Source organism: Anarrhichthys ocellatus, unplaced genomic scaffold, assembly GCF_004355925.1.
Source record: "Anarrhichthys ocellatus isolate YVR2014 unplaced genomic scaffold, GSC_Weel_1.0 scaffold4, whole genome shotgun sequence".
Classification (NCBI taxonomy): Eukaryota; Metazoa; Chordata; class Actinopteri; order Perciformes; family Anarhichadidae; genus Anarrhichthys; species Anarrhichthys ocellatus.
Genome location: NW_022280034.1, coordinates 13464916 through 13483469, shown reverse-complemented (window position 1 = coordinate 13483469; position 18554 = coordinate 13464916). Strand labels below are relative to the sequence as shown.

The following is an 18554-nucleotide window of genomic DNA, read 5'->3' as shown; positions in this document are numbered from 1 at the left end:
ACCATTTTACTGCAATCTGAAGATCTAAACACACTGAGGTCACACTGGGCATGACCATATCTGTTGGAGACGTGCAACTCCAGTTTAGTCAAGTCATCGTTTCCCTGAAAGAGTTTGGGCGTCATTGGGACATCCCGTCTCTTAAAGTGTCAATAGACAACTTTTCCCGCCACGGCGCTTCCAAGTGGTCTTTTTGCTGGCACCGCCATCGCGAAGACAACCGGATGGCTTTCTATTTTCCACGCAGCCGACTACATAGCGACAGATTTAGCGGCTTATTCAGACAATCGGGAAAAGAAGTAATATTATATTGTAATTCTTTCGCTGCTCAAAGTAATCGCAGCCCACGGCTCTCTTCTGCCACCATGCGGAGGGGTCCCTCCCTCTCCTCTTGCACCTATAGCGCAGTCAATCGCTCCCTTGATGCAACCGACGCAACCGCTGAGCTTCATGCATAATGAGTGTCTGACATCATCTGGCAGATTGCAGCGATTTACGGAGCGAGTGCTCGCTACTTTCATTGAAAAAGATTTGGCAAAACTGCACGGGACACACCGCATTTTGTTTTCCACACTTTGGTTGTTGGTCATTTCCGCTGCTGGGGAGGCTAAATTGTTGGAAGTGGGGTTATATGAGGTTCTTATTCATAGGCAGTGTATTATCTGCACTTGCTGGTCTACCACTGCCACGATTGATTAGATTGTTTGAATTTAATGACTCAGAACTAACCCTTTATAACACAAAGCACACCTTTATTTTAGGTGTCTAAAAGGCGTTTTTTCAGCTGCCCCCTCTCTACAGCAGTATATTGCCTCCCTCCTGTCTGTTCCGCCAGATTAGGGATGTACGGGCAGCCACCTACTGTAGGTAATACACTGACTATAAATAAGTACCTCATACAACCCCGCTTCAAAACATCTGAACTATCCTTTTAAAGTTAAAACCCTTTTTTTTCCATCAATATTCTCCAAATTGTGCCCGTCAAACATACCACAAGGGAGACGCAGCTTCGTCTGCCTGCTTCCCTGTTAGTTTCGTTTTCAGCACTCCAGTTCCATTATGGCAGTCTCGCCCTCGCTTGAATTAAATATAAGCTTGTCTGTGTTTTCCCCTCTGGCAGTGCAGTGGACGCTGGGTTCACACCTGCAGCGTCGCCATCATATTCTTGAGTCGCTCGCTAAATGTGTGTGTGTGTGTGTGTGTGTGTGTAATCGCAGCAAGCAGGTGACTTTGTATCCATTTGTGTGCAGGTGTCTGTTGCTGTTCGTTTCTCGTTAAGAGATATAAATGACAGCGTAGCAGTGCACTAGGGCATGTTTTATGTGTTTCTGTGTGTGTGTGGTTGCGTGCATCGGTGCATGTGACAGAATGATGCATCAGCTTTGTTTTACAGGACACACACACACACACACACACACACACACACACACACACACACACACACACACACACACAAACACGCCTGCAGTCATTTATCAAGCCCACAGCCGGGGCTGAGGGCCGGCCCCAGGGAAGGCTCAGAGGTTTGTACCCTGTGGCACCAAGTGGCACCTTCATGTCACCCAACACCACCCACACCTCGTCGACAGCTCGGCCTCAGCCTAGGATCCGTTAATTGGACCTGCCACACTCACAGGCTTCGTTGCAGGCGGAGTGATCTAAACGGCTTTGTGGCGTTTGCGAGGTCAGGGCTGGTTTGTTCATTGATAATTCCGCTCCCACCGTGGCCGACCCCTGCCGCCTCAGCCTTTGAGCTCATCCGTCACTCTGTGTGGTCATCTCAAGGTTTACGTGCTCACTCACCGGTGTACAAGCCGCTTGACCCTCAACGCTTATGCAACACGTGACGGCACCGACGGTGGCCAATCGCTGAAGAAGAAGAAGGATGGGTGCAGGATGAAAAACAGGAGAGACATTTACACAGCAAGGTAGAACTAGAAACAAAGTTCAGACAAAAGAAAAGAAGAAAAACTGCCTCATTTTTTATTCCCTCTATATCCCCGCTACCTACGAGTCCTCCCCTCCTCCCTCTATTCAACCTATTTCTATCTCCCTGCGTCTCCTAATTACACGCCGTGTTTGCACTGTGGGAACACGCTTGCCACTTGTTCTTTCTTCAGCGCGAGGGACACGCCGGTGGAGGAGACAGAAGGGAGGATGCTCATGCGCAGGTGTTGTGCATCGCGGCAGAACTCCCTCCCGCTCCTTTTGTATAGCACACAAAGCAAGGACACGCTGGGAGCCGCTATGGAAATGATGCAGAGAGGTAGATCAGAAGGAGCGAGGCAGGCGCCGGCTTTTCTCCCCCTGGCTCCCCTCCGTCCAGCTCCTGCTCATCCTCCATCCTTGTTTTTCGTGGCATAAGCAAATAGAGTTTATGGGGAGGAACCCGTCGCAGTGTGTGTGTCCTTCACGCGAGGCATCATCAGAGTGTATTGACTCCGAATGAGAGGCCCGACTCTCCGTCGTTCCCCCTTCCTTAATAAGCCGTTTCATTTCAGCGTGTTTGTCAGAGCAGAGCTCAAAAGCAGAACATGATGTAAAGAGGTAGAGAGGTTGGCTTAGGGGGCTTTCATATGCAAAGCAGCAATGCGTGGAGATTTTTCTTTTTTTTGCAGGTAATGTGGGATCTGAGGGACTGAGCCGTAAACGATGAGTTTATGTCCTTGATGGACTCTGCAAACTCACCGACTTCCCCAACTTGCACTTTTTCTTTTTCTTTCTTTCTTTCTTTCTCTCAGTGTCTATATATGTTCTCTTCGGTAGTTTTTGTTTTTCCTCTCACTTTTCTTTCCCTCAACTTTTTTAATTGCTTAGCGAGACATGCACACTAATTAAAGGTTGACAAGTTGAAGAGATCAGGAGCAAGAAAGGATTCAAATGAACTCATGAAAACCCCTTTAAAACATCAAAATGAGCTATTCATTTGACCAAGAAACAAAAACAAAAAAGGACTCCACAAGCATCTGCAACCGATTCGTGCAGTGTTTTGCTTTCTAGTTCACTGCGCAGAGATATGTCACAACTCCTTAAACAGAGTCTTCTCCAGACAATAACACTTAGACCGGACATCAATCCTTGCCTCTGCTGAGGAAGCCAATGCATATTATGTTCTCATAGCAGCATCTCTTCCCAAAAAGGGAGACGCATGCAGCTGCAGCTCTTGAACGCTAGTACCCTCTATAGCTCAGCAGTGGTACTGCATCCCAGCATGGTCTCCAATACAATGTCAAAGTGCAAAGCGATGAGGCGGAGCCGTCGTCTCGCTATTCTCTGATCAGGGCTATTGATCGGTGGTCGGTCCTGGTCCTTTTATTATGTCATGTTTTCTCTTTATGTGCTATTGACTTTTCCTTCACTCAGTGTTCAGAGTAAAACATACAAGTGAGACAGAGACTGATGGACGGATATAGGCAGAGACGAATATCACCTTAGCAGCCTCTTTCTCTTTGCCTGTGTTGCATTGTTTTTCTCCTTTAGGCCTTCTCATGTATAATCTTATGTGTGTGTGTGTGTGTGTGTGTGTGTGCTCATGAATGTATATCTGTTGTTTTCTGCATGACAGCCTGTGCAGATGGGCGTGTGTGCACTGGCAGGTTTTACATTGTGTGTGTGTGTGAGAGTGTGTGAGAGAGTGTGTGTGTGTGTGTGTGATTTTGTTTTACCCTGTCGGAGAAGCTCAGCTGCAGTGCGGTGCAGCGCCATGCTGGCACTAATTAAACATCAGTCCGTTGGTTTAATTGGATGTGTCTGTTTCCTTGACTGCAGCAATGAAGGGAGGCAGAAAGAGAGAAAAATACTTGTTTTTGTTGTTGTCGTTTGTTTTTAAAGAAGAGCAGGAGTGAATGAAAGATAAGTTAACTTGTCTGTAAGCGACAGGTGTGTGCTAATGTAGAGAAGGGTTTCTGATTGTTCTAAACAAGGGAAGTCAAGAAACAAAGAAAGTGTGTGTGCAAACAGGGCAAGGGTGGGTGTGTGTGTGTGGGGGGGGGGGGGGGTTCGGGTTGGAACGCTGCAAGGCATACCTGCTCCATTTGGTACATTTGGCTGCACTGTAAGTGACCGAAGCGTGCGCTGCACAAGCACTAATATCCAATTACATGCTGTGTTTCAGTGTGATCAGCAGGGCCCCGGGGCTGAAGCTGGTGGTGGAGACTCTGATGTCGTCACTGAAGCCCATCGGCAACATCGTGGTCATCTGCTGCGCCTTCTTCATTATCTTTGGCATCCTGGGAGTACAGGTGAGAGGGCAGGGTGAAGGTGATGATACAGACAGAGACAATGAGGAAAACGAACAGGCAGTTAAACTGCACTCTGGAAGGCAGTGACATGGAAACATTATCCTTCTCCTACCACACTTTCTCCTCTTGGTAGTACTTACATCACGGAATCTTAGCACAAAAACATTTTTGTTTTTCCATGCACTCTGCACATTTTCATTCACACACTGGCACATTTATGGATGCTTATCTGGATGTAATGAGAGTTCATGCCTAACAGCCCAAGGACCAATCTTTACCAACGAGCTATGTTCTGTCACCATGTTTATATCCATAAACCAGATTAATGGCTGTGACGAGACCATGAAGTAGGGATTGGAAGTTGTCACTCACTAAAGAGATCCCATAGAATTCACTGCACCTCCGGTGTTGAAAAAGTGCTAAATGTTGGCAGGACGAGTGCAGTTATTCAGTGACCTATCATTTATTTCTGATATATTTTATACCAAGCAGCAATTGCTGGGTTGCTTAGCTTAACTCTGTCTGAAGGTAACAAAATCCTTAAACGAGGTTTAACTGGAAAACAGGAAGTTCAACGGTCTGGGAAAGCGTTTCTGCTGTTCTCTCCACCCTGAATCCCGAGCAGTGATACCTCTCACTCACACTTCAGCTGCAGACTTCTAGCTGGTCTCACTGCAGCTAACAGGATGGTGGTCTACCACTGGAAATGAACAGACTTTTTTATCAATAAAAGGTTGCCGAGCTGGAGCTCTCTTGTGCATAGTTTTTGTTTAAACTAAACAATAACATGACTTGTTGCATAGAGGTACTAAAAAGAAACTTTCCACAAATGGCATCATTTGTTTTTATGAACCACTTTTCTGTTGCGGTTCACTGTAAAATAAAGGGAGAGTCTGTGTTTTTCCTCCCCAGCTCTTCAAAGGGAAGTTCTTCGTTTGTGTCGGAGATGACATCATGAACATCACCAACAAGTCAGACTGTTTGCTGAACAAAAACAAATGGGAAAGACACAAGTACAACTTTGACAACCTGGGACAGGTGAGGCCTCGGATGTGCCAATGTTCCCGGTCAAATAGGTTTTATCCAGCTGCTTCAGTATTAGCTTTTTGCAACCATTTCAGTGTAGTATGTATCTCTATCACACTGCGTCTTCCCTTTCTCTCTCTCAGGCCTTGATGTCTCTGTTTGTCCTGGCGTCCAAAGATGGCTGGGTGGACATTATGTATAACGGACTAGACGCTGTTGGAGTTGACCAACAGGTAAACATATTCAAAGTCGAACACAAAAACACACCTGCAAAGTGGCTCCATAGCCCATATAATTGATCTATATGTGAAGAAAATCATTTGGGGCCATCCACTCAAAATGATTTAATGTTAAAGTTATTTATAAGTTAGAAGGCAAAACAGGCTTCCACTGTGAATGCCTCCAAAATCCTTGTGTCCCTTGTATGTTTCAGCCTGTAATGAACCACAACCCGTGGATGCTGCTCTACTTCATCTCCTTCCTGCTGATCGTGGCCTTCTTTGTGCTCAACATGTTTGTGGGCGTCGTGGTGGAGAACTTCCACAAGTGCCGGCGCCACCAGGAGGCCGCCGAGGCCAAGCGCAGGGAGGAAAAGAGACTGAAACGCATGGAGAAAAAGAGACGGAGTAAGGAGAAGGAGCTGGCTGGTCGGTAGTCTTTCCACATCTTTCTGAGTCCTGCTTGATTTGAGCCTGAGCCTTCTTTTTTCTTTTTTTTTTTGCTTTTTTAATTTGGTTTGGCCGAATTTGGAAGAACGCAATTAGTGAGCTAGTACCAACTACAGTTGCTATTCTGCGGTAGAACCTTCCCTTTTCCCTCGACCATCCTCTTTTCCTTTCCTCGTAGGTCCTTCGGCTACTTTTTGTCCGATGGTCACCTATTATGGCTCTGCTGACTCTGCTACAGACTGTGGAGGCTCTTCTTCAACTCCACCATCAAATTGATCAAGATTTTAAGAAAAACTTCCATAATCGGCCGGTTGGCAGAGCTAGGACAGCTGACCGCTGGCGTTAGCCTCCCCCCACCCCCCCCCCTTTCCCTTCTCCCTTACCTTGCCTGGTCTTCCGTAGAACGTCGTGCTTGGGATGGCCCCTTGGAGCATGCCCAGTGAGTGCTGACAGATGGGGCTTGCATGGTAGTGGGTATACAGAGCTAGAGGGAGGGGGAGTTGTTGAACATTTAATCGCTACAAACGAAAACGAGACGACCCCCCTCCCTTCCCCTCTTCTGCATGTGGTTTAGTACAGCCGAGGGGGCAGGGATAGACTCAAATCTGGAAGACAATGAAGAGTTTGCCCTGTAGTTTTCCTGTCGCTAAGATCTGAGATCCATTTGGGTGAGATTTGTAGGAGTCAGCGCTAATTCCCTGCCCGTTCCCCCTCCCCTTTGGCTGTATAGGAGTTGGTGACAAACTGCTTGGTTTGGTTTTTATACTTTCCACTGCCTCCTATATGCAGAAACACAAGTGCCAACAAATGCTAGCATTCGACTTTTTGTGGATTTAGTGCCTGTACTTGCAGCATTTTACCCGCTTAATCCAAAGGCACTTTATTCAATTTCTACAAGGAGCAGTGGACATTATTGTTTTCTTAAAGGTCCGTCGATATGACATGAATATTGCATTTGACAATAGGAATGTTTCCATCCAACTCTTGAGAAATACAGATGGAAATTGATCTTCCCTTTTCAGGAGGCGTCTGCCAAGGGTATCCAACCAATCGAGAAACTCTCCCAGACCCTTGCTCCCTTAATCTAACACATGTACACTTTATACCTCGAGGCCCCTTGTTCTCTTGAAAGCACACAAATTCTTTCATATTTTGAAGTCGTTCCCCTGTTTTTGCTTCTTCCTTTTCTGATTTTTTGGTTGAAAAGGTTTTTTTTTTTTTACTGGCTTGGTATTTTTGCCAGGAAACCTTTTTCCGGTACGGTATAGGGAGAAAAACAAGACTAGGTGTTGGTTTATTAAAACTAGGTGCTGGTTGCTTATAGAAAGAGACAGCTTACTGGTGCAAGTCAGTAGAATAAGGTTTGTAAGGCGGTTATAAATATCTGCTTTGGTTCAAGAACTTTGGTTTGAGAGTAAACGGATTCCTGGTTGTTCCAAAACAAAAAAGTGTTAATCCAAAGAACTGGACTCAGAATCACTGGAAAGACAAAACGTAGGAACATAAACCAGCTTAATCTGCCATCACTTCCTTCTGGCCTTACTCCATCCCTCTTTCCCTCTCTTTGACTCTCTCCTGTTTCAAACTCTCAGTCAACCTTCCTTCCTTGCTTTCTTCTGCTTCTGTCTGACTAACACGGTCTCATTCCTCTAGATTTATTGGTTCCGGGGGTGAGTTGGGCACTCTCTGAAGGCACATTGAAAGGTACAGAGTTTTCAGCATGTTCTGTGTGTCCCTTCAAAACCCTCACCACCACCGACCACGACCACCCACCATGGTGGCTAGGGTTCTAAGTTCAATGATCACCGGAGGTAGGGCCCCATCCCGCGTTCCCGCCCCCCTGCCTCTCTCCCATCAGCTCTCAGTCCGCTGGACGTGCTGTTACCTGTTTTCTCTGTCATGGCTTTGTCTTTCACAGCACTTCCACACCTGCCGCGATCCATCCACAGTCCATGGCACTGCACCGCTGCTGCACCACCACCACCACCACCACAAGAGAAGGAGACTCTTGTCTTGTTAAGTTGGCAGGGAAACTGAGATGGGGACGTGGTGAGACAGGGAAAGGGTACTGAGGTGCAACAAATGTCGGACTTGGGTAAAGGATTCCAGAGTGTATTTTTCCTTATAAGTCAAGGGCACTGCGGTCCAATAATTCTTTCAGTACACATTGAAGAATAATTCCAGTTTACTACATCCTGGGCCCATTTTTAAATAATATCCATCTTTTCTGTTAGTTGTGATACTATGGTGCTCAGCAAGCCAATTGCTGAAATCTGGGAAGTGAAGGGCAAGAGACACAGGTTGTAACAAGACCCGAGCTTTGATCCATCCAGTAGATGTTGAGCTATTTCCTTGAGTAAGAGAATCATTTTGGCCTGCTGATGGCTCTAGATGAAAATGCAGGGTATCACCAAAGTCATTGGAGTTCCTCTTGGGACCATGAATGTCTGTACAAAATGGATCTGCAATCCATTCAGTAGAGATATTTCACTCTGAACCGAAGTGGTGGACCAACCAACTGACGCTGCCATCCTTAGAGCCTTGCCAGCACGGCTAAAATCAAGACTGAGGGTCAATAGCCGTGCCAGCAGCTCTGTGAGACTCTACTTAGGCAACCTTAGAACCCATCAGTTATCGGCCTGATGATGATTTAGCCTCTGGGGTCAACGGACAATGTATTCATAATTATAAGCTCGTTTTAAGCCAATGATAAGATGAATTGTCTTCATATAGATGCTAGCCGTTGGGTTCCAAGATTGCATTTTGGCCAACGTGTTTTGCTCTCCACACGGACTGTTAATCTGCATTAAACCAGCGCCCGATCAAATGTAATTTGTCAACACTACTCTGACTACAAACAGATTACAAACGGAAAACAGAACGCTTCCGATACCAAAATCTACCTGTACCAAAAGCCTACAGATTCTGCATTCATATGCAGATATGTGTATCGTGATTACCACTTTTGCAGCTGACCATATTAAGCATGTTAGCATACCAACACGCGAAATGAATCCAAGACAAATGTATCCAATGGAGACAATGGCCAAAGCTCTTGTAGTAAGGCCCAAGGATTGATAGCTTTGGAATCATCCTTAACACTTCAGTGAATTCGGTTTCTCTTTTTGAGCCTCGTAATTCAAGTCACTGCTGTTACAGTAGACCAGGGGCAGAGAGATTAGAGAGCTTGATCAGGTTGTAGTGGTGCCATCTTGGACGAACAGATTCTCCCTGTTGCTGACATGCTTTAATAACATCCTCTTTTGAAAGTCACTGGCCTCCATTAAAGCGCATTGGACCACAGAAATTCAATCAAGAGCATTTTGTTATTTTCCCATTGAGTCTGTGCTCGATTTAAACGCTTAATTTAAGATGCCCGTCGCCAAAATATGCAAATGTATCACAGTAAATGCAACAAACTCCGTTCGAGTATCCAACTAGTTTTTCTGGCTGCAATCTCCACAGCTTTGGCTCCAAATATCTTGTTGTTGCTTACAAAGAGAACAATCTACTTATAGTTTATCATCAGGCGTGCATCAGTAGCTTGGCATTATTGAATCACGAGCTGAATTAGAGTTAACGCTCTGGCCAAACTGCATGAATTCATCTCTTATTAAGCGAGACCGCAGCGGCTTTATGAACAGCGGTTGGCACTTGTTGGGCATAAAGGTCGTCTCAGGTCTGTCTGAGCACACCGACTGGTTTGCTGGCACACATGGTTGAACTGTCGCAACTTGTCTCCATGGTGATCAGCTTCAGGTATTGTTATGACAGGTGAGAGCTGAGCGCCCCCCTTACCTAACGAATGAACATATGTGCGTTGTGCTTGAGGCATATGTTCGCACATATATTACCAGGTGCAATCTCTGTATAAATGTACGCATTCCTGGAGGGTAGACTTGCATGAGCTGGATGGTATTTGTCTTTCTCTGTGTGTGTGTGTGTGTGTGTGTGTGTGAATGTGTCAGGGGGCAGATAGTTGCAGAACAGGTTGTTAAATATGCAGGAGCAGCTCTCATCCCCAAATCCCCTCTCCTCTCAGTCTGGATGACTGTGTGAGAGGCGAGCGGGACCCCCCCACCCCCGACCCATTGTTGATCCTGTGCGGCATTTCGCTAGGGCTTGCAGCATTTTGTTATTTTCAGCCAAAGGCAATTATAGAAGTGCCAAGAACACAAAACTTACACAGAGAACACACACGGTGTGTTACTGGTGTATTTGTGTTAAGCCGGTCAACACTCGGAGAATAAGGTGTTTGTGTAAAGGGATGTAATGTTTTTAGAAATGTAGTACTTGCTACCAATATCACCAAAATTACAGGATTCTCAATACCAATTTTGATAGCACGGTCAAAACAAAACATTGTGCAAGTGTTAGGGAGTCTGTCTGATATCTAATTTGTATTGTTGTGAAAACATCTCCTTCAAACAACTGTATTTACTCAAGTAGCTTTTTCAGAATTTTGGCATCGGCTTGGTACTGTTGTATTCCTTCTTGTGATAGCCCTAGTGAGTGTGTGTGTGAGCGTGCACGTGAGTCGTGCGCAGTGCGTTTGAGTCTATATGTGCAGACTCTAATCTTTAGCGGAGGACAGTAACAAAGAGAGGGGAGGAGATGATGGAGGAGGCACATTAGGATTTTGGCTGAGATGAGGATGGAGGAAGGAGGAAGGATACATAAGGGTGGATGGGAGAGGTGGAGGCGTGGCACGAATCGACACAAAGATTCAAATTGTGACTATGTACCTATCGACATGCATGGGTTAGAAACACATGTAATCACACCAGAGCTGTGGGGACTTGGACTCGAGTCAGACGCAAGTCTCAGAGACTTGACTGACTTGAATAATCGCATCGTTTTTTCCTACAAGTAAATGGGCTGATTGCTAAAATGCTCACAATGGCAATACTAAGATGCTGGGGATGAATGTCTGAACCAAATTGAATGGCAATCCATTCAGAAGTTTCACATTTCACCGAAAACTCCAAACCTCAGCCTCGTGATGCTGATGTGTTAACACATTTCGTGATAATCCATCAGATAGTTGAAAACCGAAAAAAGTCAAATATGCACCAAAGTCATACGGTTTTATCCTCTGGAGACCATGAATGTCTGCACCAAATGTTCATGGCAATCCATCCAATCGTTGAGTGACCGGCTGACAGACAGACACACACACACAAACACACGTCCAGGACGGCGTAGTTTCCCTCAGCGTTAATGGGAAGTGTCTCCCTTTTTGAGTTGACTTGTTGTGGTGAGTCATGCATTTTGCAGTGAGAACGCTTGTGACAGACACATCAGGAGAAGCTACAGCACACTGCACACGATGTATGCTGCAAAGTGTAAAATATAGTTTGGTATTATATCCTCCCGTCAGTGAGCAATCAGAGAGACGGCATGCTGGATGTTTTGACCGACGGCAGCTTGTATCAGGGTAATGATGCTCTCAGTGTTTCTAGGCTTTTTGGCGGCTGTGTGCAGCAGTAGCAGTCTAGGTAGTGGCAGTTTCTCAGAAGTGTAAAAAAACACGATATGACCCCACGCAACCAAGATTATTACAGCCAGTGTTTGAAACGTATACAGTAGATATGTGAGACAAGATACCAGCATGTACACCCATGATGTGACATGCCTTTTACTGCTGCAACAAATGTACTTTTTTTTTTTATCTATGGGTATTTCTTTTGATTATTTGATAAACTGTTTAATTCCAAAAAGTGTCACGGGACATAATGAGGACTGTCAATGAGCAGACAATCAGGTGAAGTGAAAAAAGGTTTAATCAACAAACCAAAAAACAAGCAGGGAATCCAAAGACAAGACGGAACAGGCAGACTGGGAAACTGGGAACAGGACGAGCAACACGGACGGGTAGGTAGGGAAAAAACAATGACCTGGCAGTGAGTGAGTGAGAGACAGGGGTTTAAGAAGTGACTAGAACAGGTGAGAAGAGTTGTGCTGATGAGGGAGTGCTTGATTACAGATAAGGGACAGGTGAAGGGAGTTGGACTGGTGCTGAGGGAGTGACTGAGTTGAAGAGTGAGGAGCTACAGAAAAACACACAACACATAAGGCAAAGCCTGATTGTGACAAAAAGTCAGAAAATAAGTGTCATCTTCCATTTGCTTATTTTGTCAGAAAAATAGTCAAAAACTGAAAAGGTTACTGATATGTAAAATAGAGAAGAAGAAGAAACGGCGTTGCATTAGACAAGCTAGAACTTACCTCGTGCCCTTTCTCAAAGTCTTTGGGGAGCTGTGTGCTACTAAGCTAATAACCCTTTTTGCCAGAAATTGTGTTTCCATACTACTGATTTGTTTCGCCAGTTACATTTTGTGGGAAGCCTGTAGTTGCTGCCACGATTATATTCGGTTGGAATGATTTGCTGCACCACACTCTCGTACTGCCCAGACGTTGCATGTGGGCGGTCAGTGCGGCCGGTGGTGGGTGTGCAAAACACAAGACTTTGTCACCAGAGACTGGTGTTCACATCCTGAGTTCTGTGTGTGGCTCGGATTCAGGCAACAAACATCACTTTGAAATAGTTCAGGGGAACATCTTGTTTTTGGCTAAACTAAATATTGTATCTTGTCTTTTTCATATCAAGCCAGACCACAATCTTAAAATAATAACAATCTGCCTTGAGTTGTTAACGATGAAAGTATAAAAGTTGAATCATTGTTTATTTGCTGGGAGCAGGTATTCTATTGCAAGAGGTAGGAAAACAAATCAAGTATTTTATAACTGAGCATTTTTTTAGTAGATACATTCAGTCTCAACATTTTGCATAGAAATTATAGAGAGGTATTTATCAGTTGTCTGTCGGAGCGCACTTTTAAAGATAAAGTTAATGATAGCCGATAAGAAATGACAGTAAATCAACCTCCAATTTCCCGTCAGTTCAGCGTTTTTCAAGTGCGTGTGCAAGGCTCCGTGTGACTTTATGACTTCATCATCATATCGTTTATCTCCTCGTGTGGCAGGACGTGTCTTTATGTTTAATGGCTGCGTGCTGCTTTCACATTGTACATCATTATGGGTGGATTTGGTCGGATTGGATCGGTGATAATTAAAATGCTTCGATGTGGGACTGAACTGTAGGACAAACTAAACTTTTTTTAAATTTTTTCTGTTCATCATTTCTTTCTTTCATCATTGTTCCATCCGGACAACAATGTGATTTCCCGAAGAAGCGTCTCCTCGTTTGTTCAGCTGCTGAGCGTATTTACTAATCAGCAGGCGCGCCCACACAGTCGAGGCACCCAACAACTAGCACTTCATTATATTGCCTGTATGTTAGTTGTTATGTTTGTTAGACATAGATAGCATCCAGTCCCAAGGGACGTGTCTTAACCCCTAAATATGATGTCCGACAAAAGTTATTTCTAGGAGACAGGGTTGAAAACAACAACTAACCTCGTACAAGATGCCACCTTGTACTGATTTTACTCAAAACGTGGCAGTGCAGGAAGAACTGGAATAGTAAAAAAGTGAAGTAGGACAATAATTTTGAGTTTATAGTACCAGCTATTAGGCTTTATTGGGAGGGTGTCAACATCATATAAACCACACAAGATCTGTATAAATTAAATTTTCCATTTGCATATAAGTGTGTGTGTGTGTCTGCGCACCATGCTGGTACTCCTCCAATAAGCCAGTCAGAGAACAGCGGCTCTGCCATGTTAACAGATGGCCCTCGACTTCCCAAACAGGCTGAACAGATCGACTCTGCAGCCTGAGCGGCTCTGGCTGGGTCAGCCCCCACATGAATAAGATAGAGAACTCACTCCAACACAACACTCTCTCATCACATCTCGCCCCAGACAGTCATCTTATCGAGGAGTACATGTGCGCGGACAGAACAACAGAAACACCTCAAGCACTGCCAACGGCGCAGTCATCTTCATATTTACTGTTCATGGCTGTCACACCGTATACCTTAGGTTCTGTTCTGCCATGATTTTCGAGACCGTTAACCTTGAAGTGGATCGTTCTGGCCACGGATGTCATAACCTCTGCCCCCCCCCCCCCCCTTTGTTGGTGGTTGTGAGTCTCCCATATTTGAAGTGCTGACTGCCAGTGGTGCGAGGCAAAATAGTGAGGCCACATCTCTTGTGCTAATCCATTTTCAAGTACACTACATAGTGAACCTGCAGTTATTCCTACAGCCTGCTGTAAATCAGCCTCCCACTCGACAGTCCAACAACAGCTCTTCCCTGCTGTTCTTTTTATGCTGTGATGATGTTACCAAGCTAACTGCACGCAGCCAGCAAACCTCATTGGAAGCAAAGCCCTAAACTCCCTGTGGAGTTTTTCTTTATATGTATACAAACAAACAAAGTTAGATTTGCATTCACTATTTCTCACCGAAACAAATTGTGTGTATCCGTGAGACCGAATGACACTGAATGCTTTTCTTTCCTCATAAAACATTTGCAGAGCCAACTTTTGGAAGAATTTGAAAACCTGCATTGTTTTGCATCCGTGTTTGTCTTTTTCTTTCATTGCTTACCTTTCATGAAACCATCTGTGGGACTCTGCATCGCATTGCTCGCGTGCGAGCACACCCTCATACATGGAAATACTAACAAAATAGGAACCAATATATTAACATACCAATCAAACCGCTTCAAACCCGATTGGTTTTGTTCACCTGTGACTAACAAAACATCCCCATGAACGACTATTTTGGTTGGTATATCTAGTTTAGATGATATTATAGATCCAAGACGAAACTGAAAAAAAAATTGGCGGGACTCCGAGGGAAAAAAGTCGCATTTACAAATCCGTCTGCTACTTCAGCACCACGGACAGCGCCATAGATTCCCACACAGCACAGTTAGGCTACTCATATTTCAGAGCCATGGTCGGAGCCACGGTTTTTAATTTGCTCAAAGCACGGTGAGTCTGTTTTGCATTGTGCACTCGCTCAAGCGCTCGGGTGACGCCATGCGCAATCCTGCCACTTGTTTCATGCTCCTCTGCTGATCAACTATTGATTGATGGCAGTAACATACCAAGAAACTTAGCGTCGCACCAGCTAAGGCAAGGACGAAGACCGCAGGCTAGCGATCACTGATGTGAACAATGAGCACTTTGAAATGGCTTTGCAAATGTTTTATGAGGAAAGAATCAGGAATAAAAGCTCATGATTGGCTGTTGTATTTTGATCGTGATCTTCAGGGGTATAGTACTTTTCCGTGAGGTGTCTAACTTCATCTTGAGGGGCCATTTTAGAGCAAAGACGCAGCACAGTAAAATATGCTGATCTGAGCTGTTTTTAAATTGAACAAGCCTATTATGGAGCATAATATTCTCTGAAACAGTAGCACATTATCTTTGCTAGTGCAGTTTATGTCTTAATGCAAATCAAAAATATGAATATTGACGAAGTAATAAAAGAAGTGATGAATTGACTTAACATACCTGCACAACATCCGCTCATATTGAACCTAATTAGAATACTCCAGTCTTACGTTTAGGATTACAGAGTTCATCATAGAAAGAAGTATATTCTTGAAACTTTAATAATCCCAAATGCTGGTCAGAATTACTTTGAGGTTTGCAAAGTTTTCCAACCTTTTGAACCTTTTTTTTTTTAAGGCCACCAAAATATACGTAAATCTTACGCTAAGCCGCCGCATAATGTAAGCCTCTACATCTCAGGTCAGTCAGTTTTACAGTCAGTAAGAAAGTAGAATAGGGCTTTAAACTTCCAGAATGGTGTTGTCGTTTGCAGAAAGTGAGCTCACAACCGTGCCGATAGTGAAGTCAGCATGCTGATGCGGACAATGTGACTGTTGTATTCTCCATTCGTAGATTCATAAATCCTCATCACCTTGAGGTCGGTAAACAAAGTCCTTTCATATGTTGTGCTGTTAATCTCTGTTGTCGCTACACGGACAGCAGTCGACATCAACATGAGGATAATAGGATCATCTCCTCACACATCAGCAACACACACACACACACACACACACAAACACACACAGACATCCAAAAACATAAGTGTGGGTAAATGCAAAGCAGCTTGACATTCCATGAATAGCTGTTCTTCATCTACTGCCTCACACAAATACACACACACACAAACACACACACACACACACAAACATAAGCCAGCCGGTGCCAATCCTTAGCTGTATCTGGGTCAGAGCTAACAGAGATGAATCTTACTGAAGTTTCACATTGCTCCCCTTTCTTTCTTCTATTCCTCTGTTGTAGAGATGTGATTAATAACACCAGTCCTTTAGGGAGCGGGGCGAATAACAGAGGGGGGGGGGGGAGGAGGGGGGAAAAGACCTCGGGGGGGGGGGGACACAGAAAGAGTGACGTACCTTGGCAAAAAGTCTCAAAGAGGCAGATCTAGCGGTGTAAAAGTTGAATGCCACATGGTGTAGGTGGCAGTGTTAAGCGAAGAGTCAAATGTGATGAATCTTTCATAACTTTTGGGAGTCAGCGGCGACTGGAAGCCATGTTACTGGAACTGCTTGGGGGTGTTCCACTGCGTGTCTACGTTTCATATCAGAGAGCAAGCTAATGAAGCAAATTTACCTCCTGGAGACATTGAAATATATTAATTTAATCATAAACATGGACGCACGAAGGACTGATGATGGATATGTACTGTGACAGAAACAGAAACTAATGGATGATGTTGATATGCCTGCAAAGGAAAATCGAAAGTAACACAATGACTAATAAAGCTCATTAATTTCCACCAAAAAAGGAATGTTATAACATGAATAATTGCTGTGAATGAACGTACAGTATATAGTTTGATTGAAAAGCTGTTAGTATTTTGCGGGAGGAAGAACTGCCCCAAACAACGCTCGCTATGAATGTTTCATTAGGGAACTTTCTCAATGAATATTTCATCTGCAGAAATGTCAAATAGAAAACGGCACAGAGCAGAGTGGCAGACAGTGTCCTACTGTAGCGCTGCCCTGCTGCTCTCAGTGTAGTGCTGAAAGAGCCACGAGATGGACTTTGAATTTCCCTTCATGTCTACTAAGCATGGGGGGGGGGGGTTCTCTGTTCTGTGAAAATGCTGATGTAGCAGTTCTTCAGGGACAGCGGTGCTCGGAGCGAGATGCTAAAGACGGCATGTTGAAATGCTAACATGCAGATGTTTAGCAGCCATGAGGTTCAGTGTGTTAGCATGCTGACATTGGCTTATTAACACTAAACGCCAAGTGCAACTGAAGCCGACGGGAATGTCGGTAGTTTGGTCGTAAAGTGGTGGCAGCAGATTAGAAGTTAAAGTGTTGCGCGTCACCCCGAGGGGAACGGCGATGTCTGGACCGAAATTCCGATGGCGATCAGGCCAACAGCTGTTGAGATGTTTCGCTCGAATCCAGTAATATCTACCTAATGGTGGCGCTGTAGAGGAAAAGTCACAGGATCACCCAAGTCGCTAAGCGTCATTCTTTGGGAACCATAAATGTCATAAATGTGGAAAAAGTTTTAATGGCAATCAGTCGAGACGATGACGAGAAGGCACCTACCACATAAAAACCACTAATATTATATCAACATGCAATATTGTTGACGAAAAAAGACAACGTTAAAATGCAGTTTAAAGTGTCTCTTTATTGTCATTATTTTCTAAAAAAAGAGGAGACAAAATTATTTGTCAGTAGAGCCGTTCAGTTTCCGGTGCTACTAAAATTGTTACACTTTTGTTTGACAAAGTTGAATGCTCAGACTCTTAGTCGATTCAAACTTGTCAGGATGAGGTTGACTACATGTGATGAAGATTTAAGAGGACATTTGACACAGGACTAGGACTGAGGCTGTGGTTACACTCGTCTTTTTACACACACACACATCTCGGAGCATACAGACCTTACACTTTATGCGTCCCGGCATGATCGGATGTCAAAAGTCGGATAGAAAAGACAGATACATTTTTGTGGTGTGCCGTGAGTGAGAATTATTAATCCAGTTCAGCAGATTTCAGCTCACAGGGTCTCTCTCTAGAGTTTACCTTTCCTCTTTCCCACTATCTTATTTCTGTTTCTTTACCTTTCCAAGCAAATTTCAACACATGAGACGTAAAAAGATGAATCTGTTTTTGATGGACATCCGGTTCTGCGTTGATGTTCTTAAACTCACAGTCTAGATGATGTCCAGTGTCTGGTGTTCTGTATTTACCGTGCTTGAAGGGGTAGAACAGGTCCAAATCCATATCTGGACACTTGAAAGTTAAAAAGCCTTAAACCAAGGAAGGCTAAGATATTAATATCATTTATATTACGAGGACCTCTTCTTTCCAGTTGACAGGTTGGTTAGTTGACAGGGCCTGTGTTGATATTGTTGCTCTGGATATAAACTTGGATTCCGCAAAAGGAGGAAAGGGTAAAACACTTTGCCATTATACTGTTATAAAGCTTCCCATCGGTCTGTACCTTGTCATCACTGTTATCCCTGTTGCTCCGCCCTCCACTCACGCCGTCCAATCGCTTGCCTTCACCATTCAGTCCCCCATTTCAATTGGTCCATCCTGCTCAAGTATGACTCAGAAAGAGGTGTGTCAGTCTACTATGTGAACCAGCACCATGTGTGTTTGTGTGTGTGTGTGTGTGTGTGTGTGTGTGTGTGTGTGTGTGTGTGT

General features: G+C 44.5%; 1 protein-coding gene across 13 annotated transcripts in view; it reads left to right on the top strand.

Annotated features, from left to right (window-relative positions):
* Positions 1-18554, top strand: part of cacna1g (calcium channel, voltage-dependent, T type, alpha 1G subunit) — a 211380-nt gene that overhangs the window by 163255 nt on the left and 29571 nt on the right. For 7 of the 13 annotated variants that reach the window (XM_031844098.1, XM_031844093.1, XM_031844092.1 and 4 more), the window contains 5 exons: positions 4115-4241; positions 5154-5279; positions 5411-5500; positions 5701-5893; positions 7589-7639. In XM_031844098.1, coding sequence (XP_031699958.1) covers positions 4115-4241; positions 5154-5279; positions 5411-5500; positions 5701-5893; positions 7589-7639 — 587 coding nt within the window. Of the gene's footprint in view, positions 1-4114; positions 4242-5153; positions 5280-5410; positions 5501-5700; positions 5915-7588; positions 7640-18554 lie in introns of all 13 variants that reach the window. The other 6 variants (XM_031844101.1, XM_031844095.1, XM_031844094.1 and 3 more) reach the window with 2 other exon arrangements.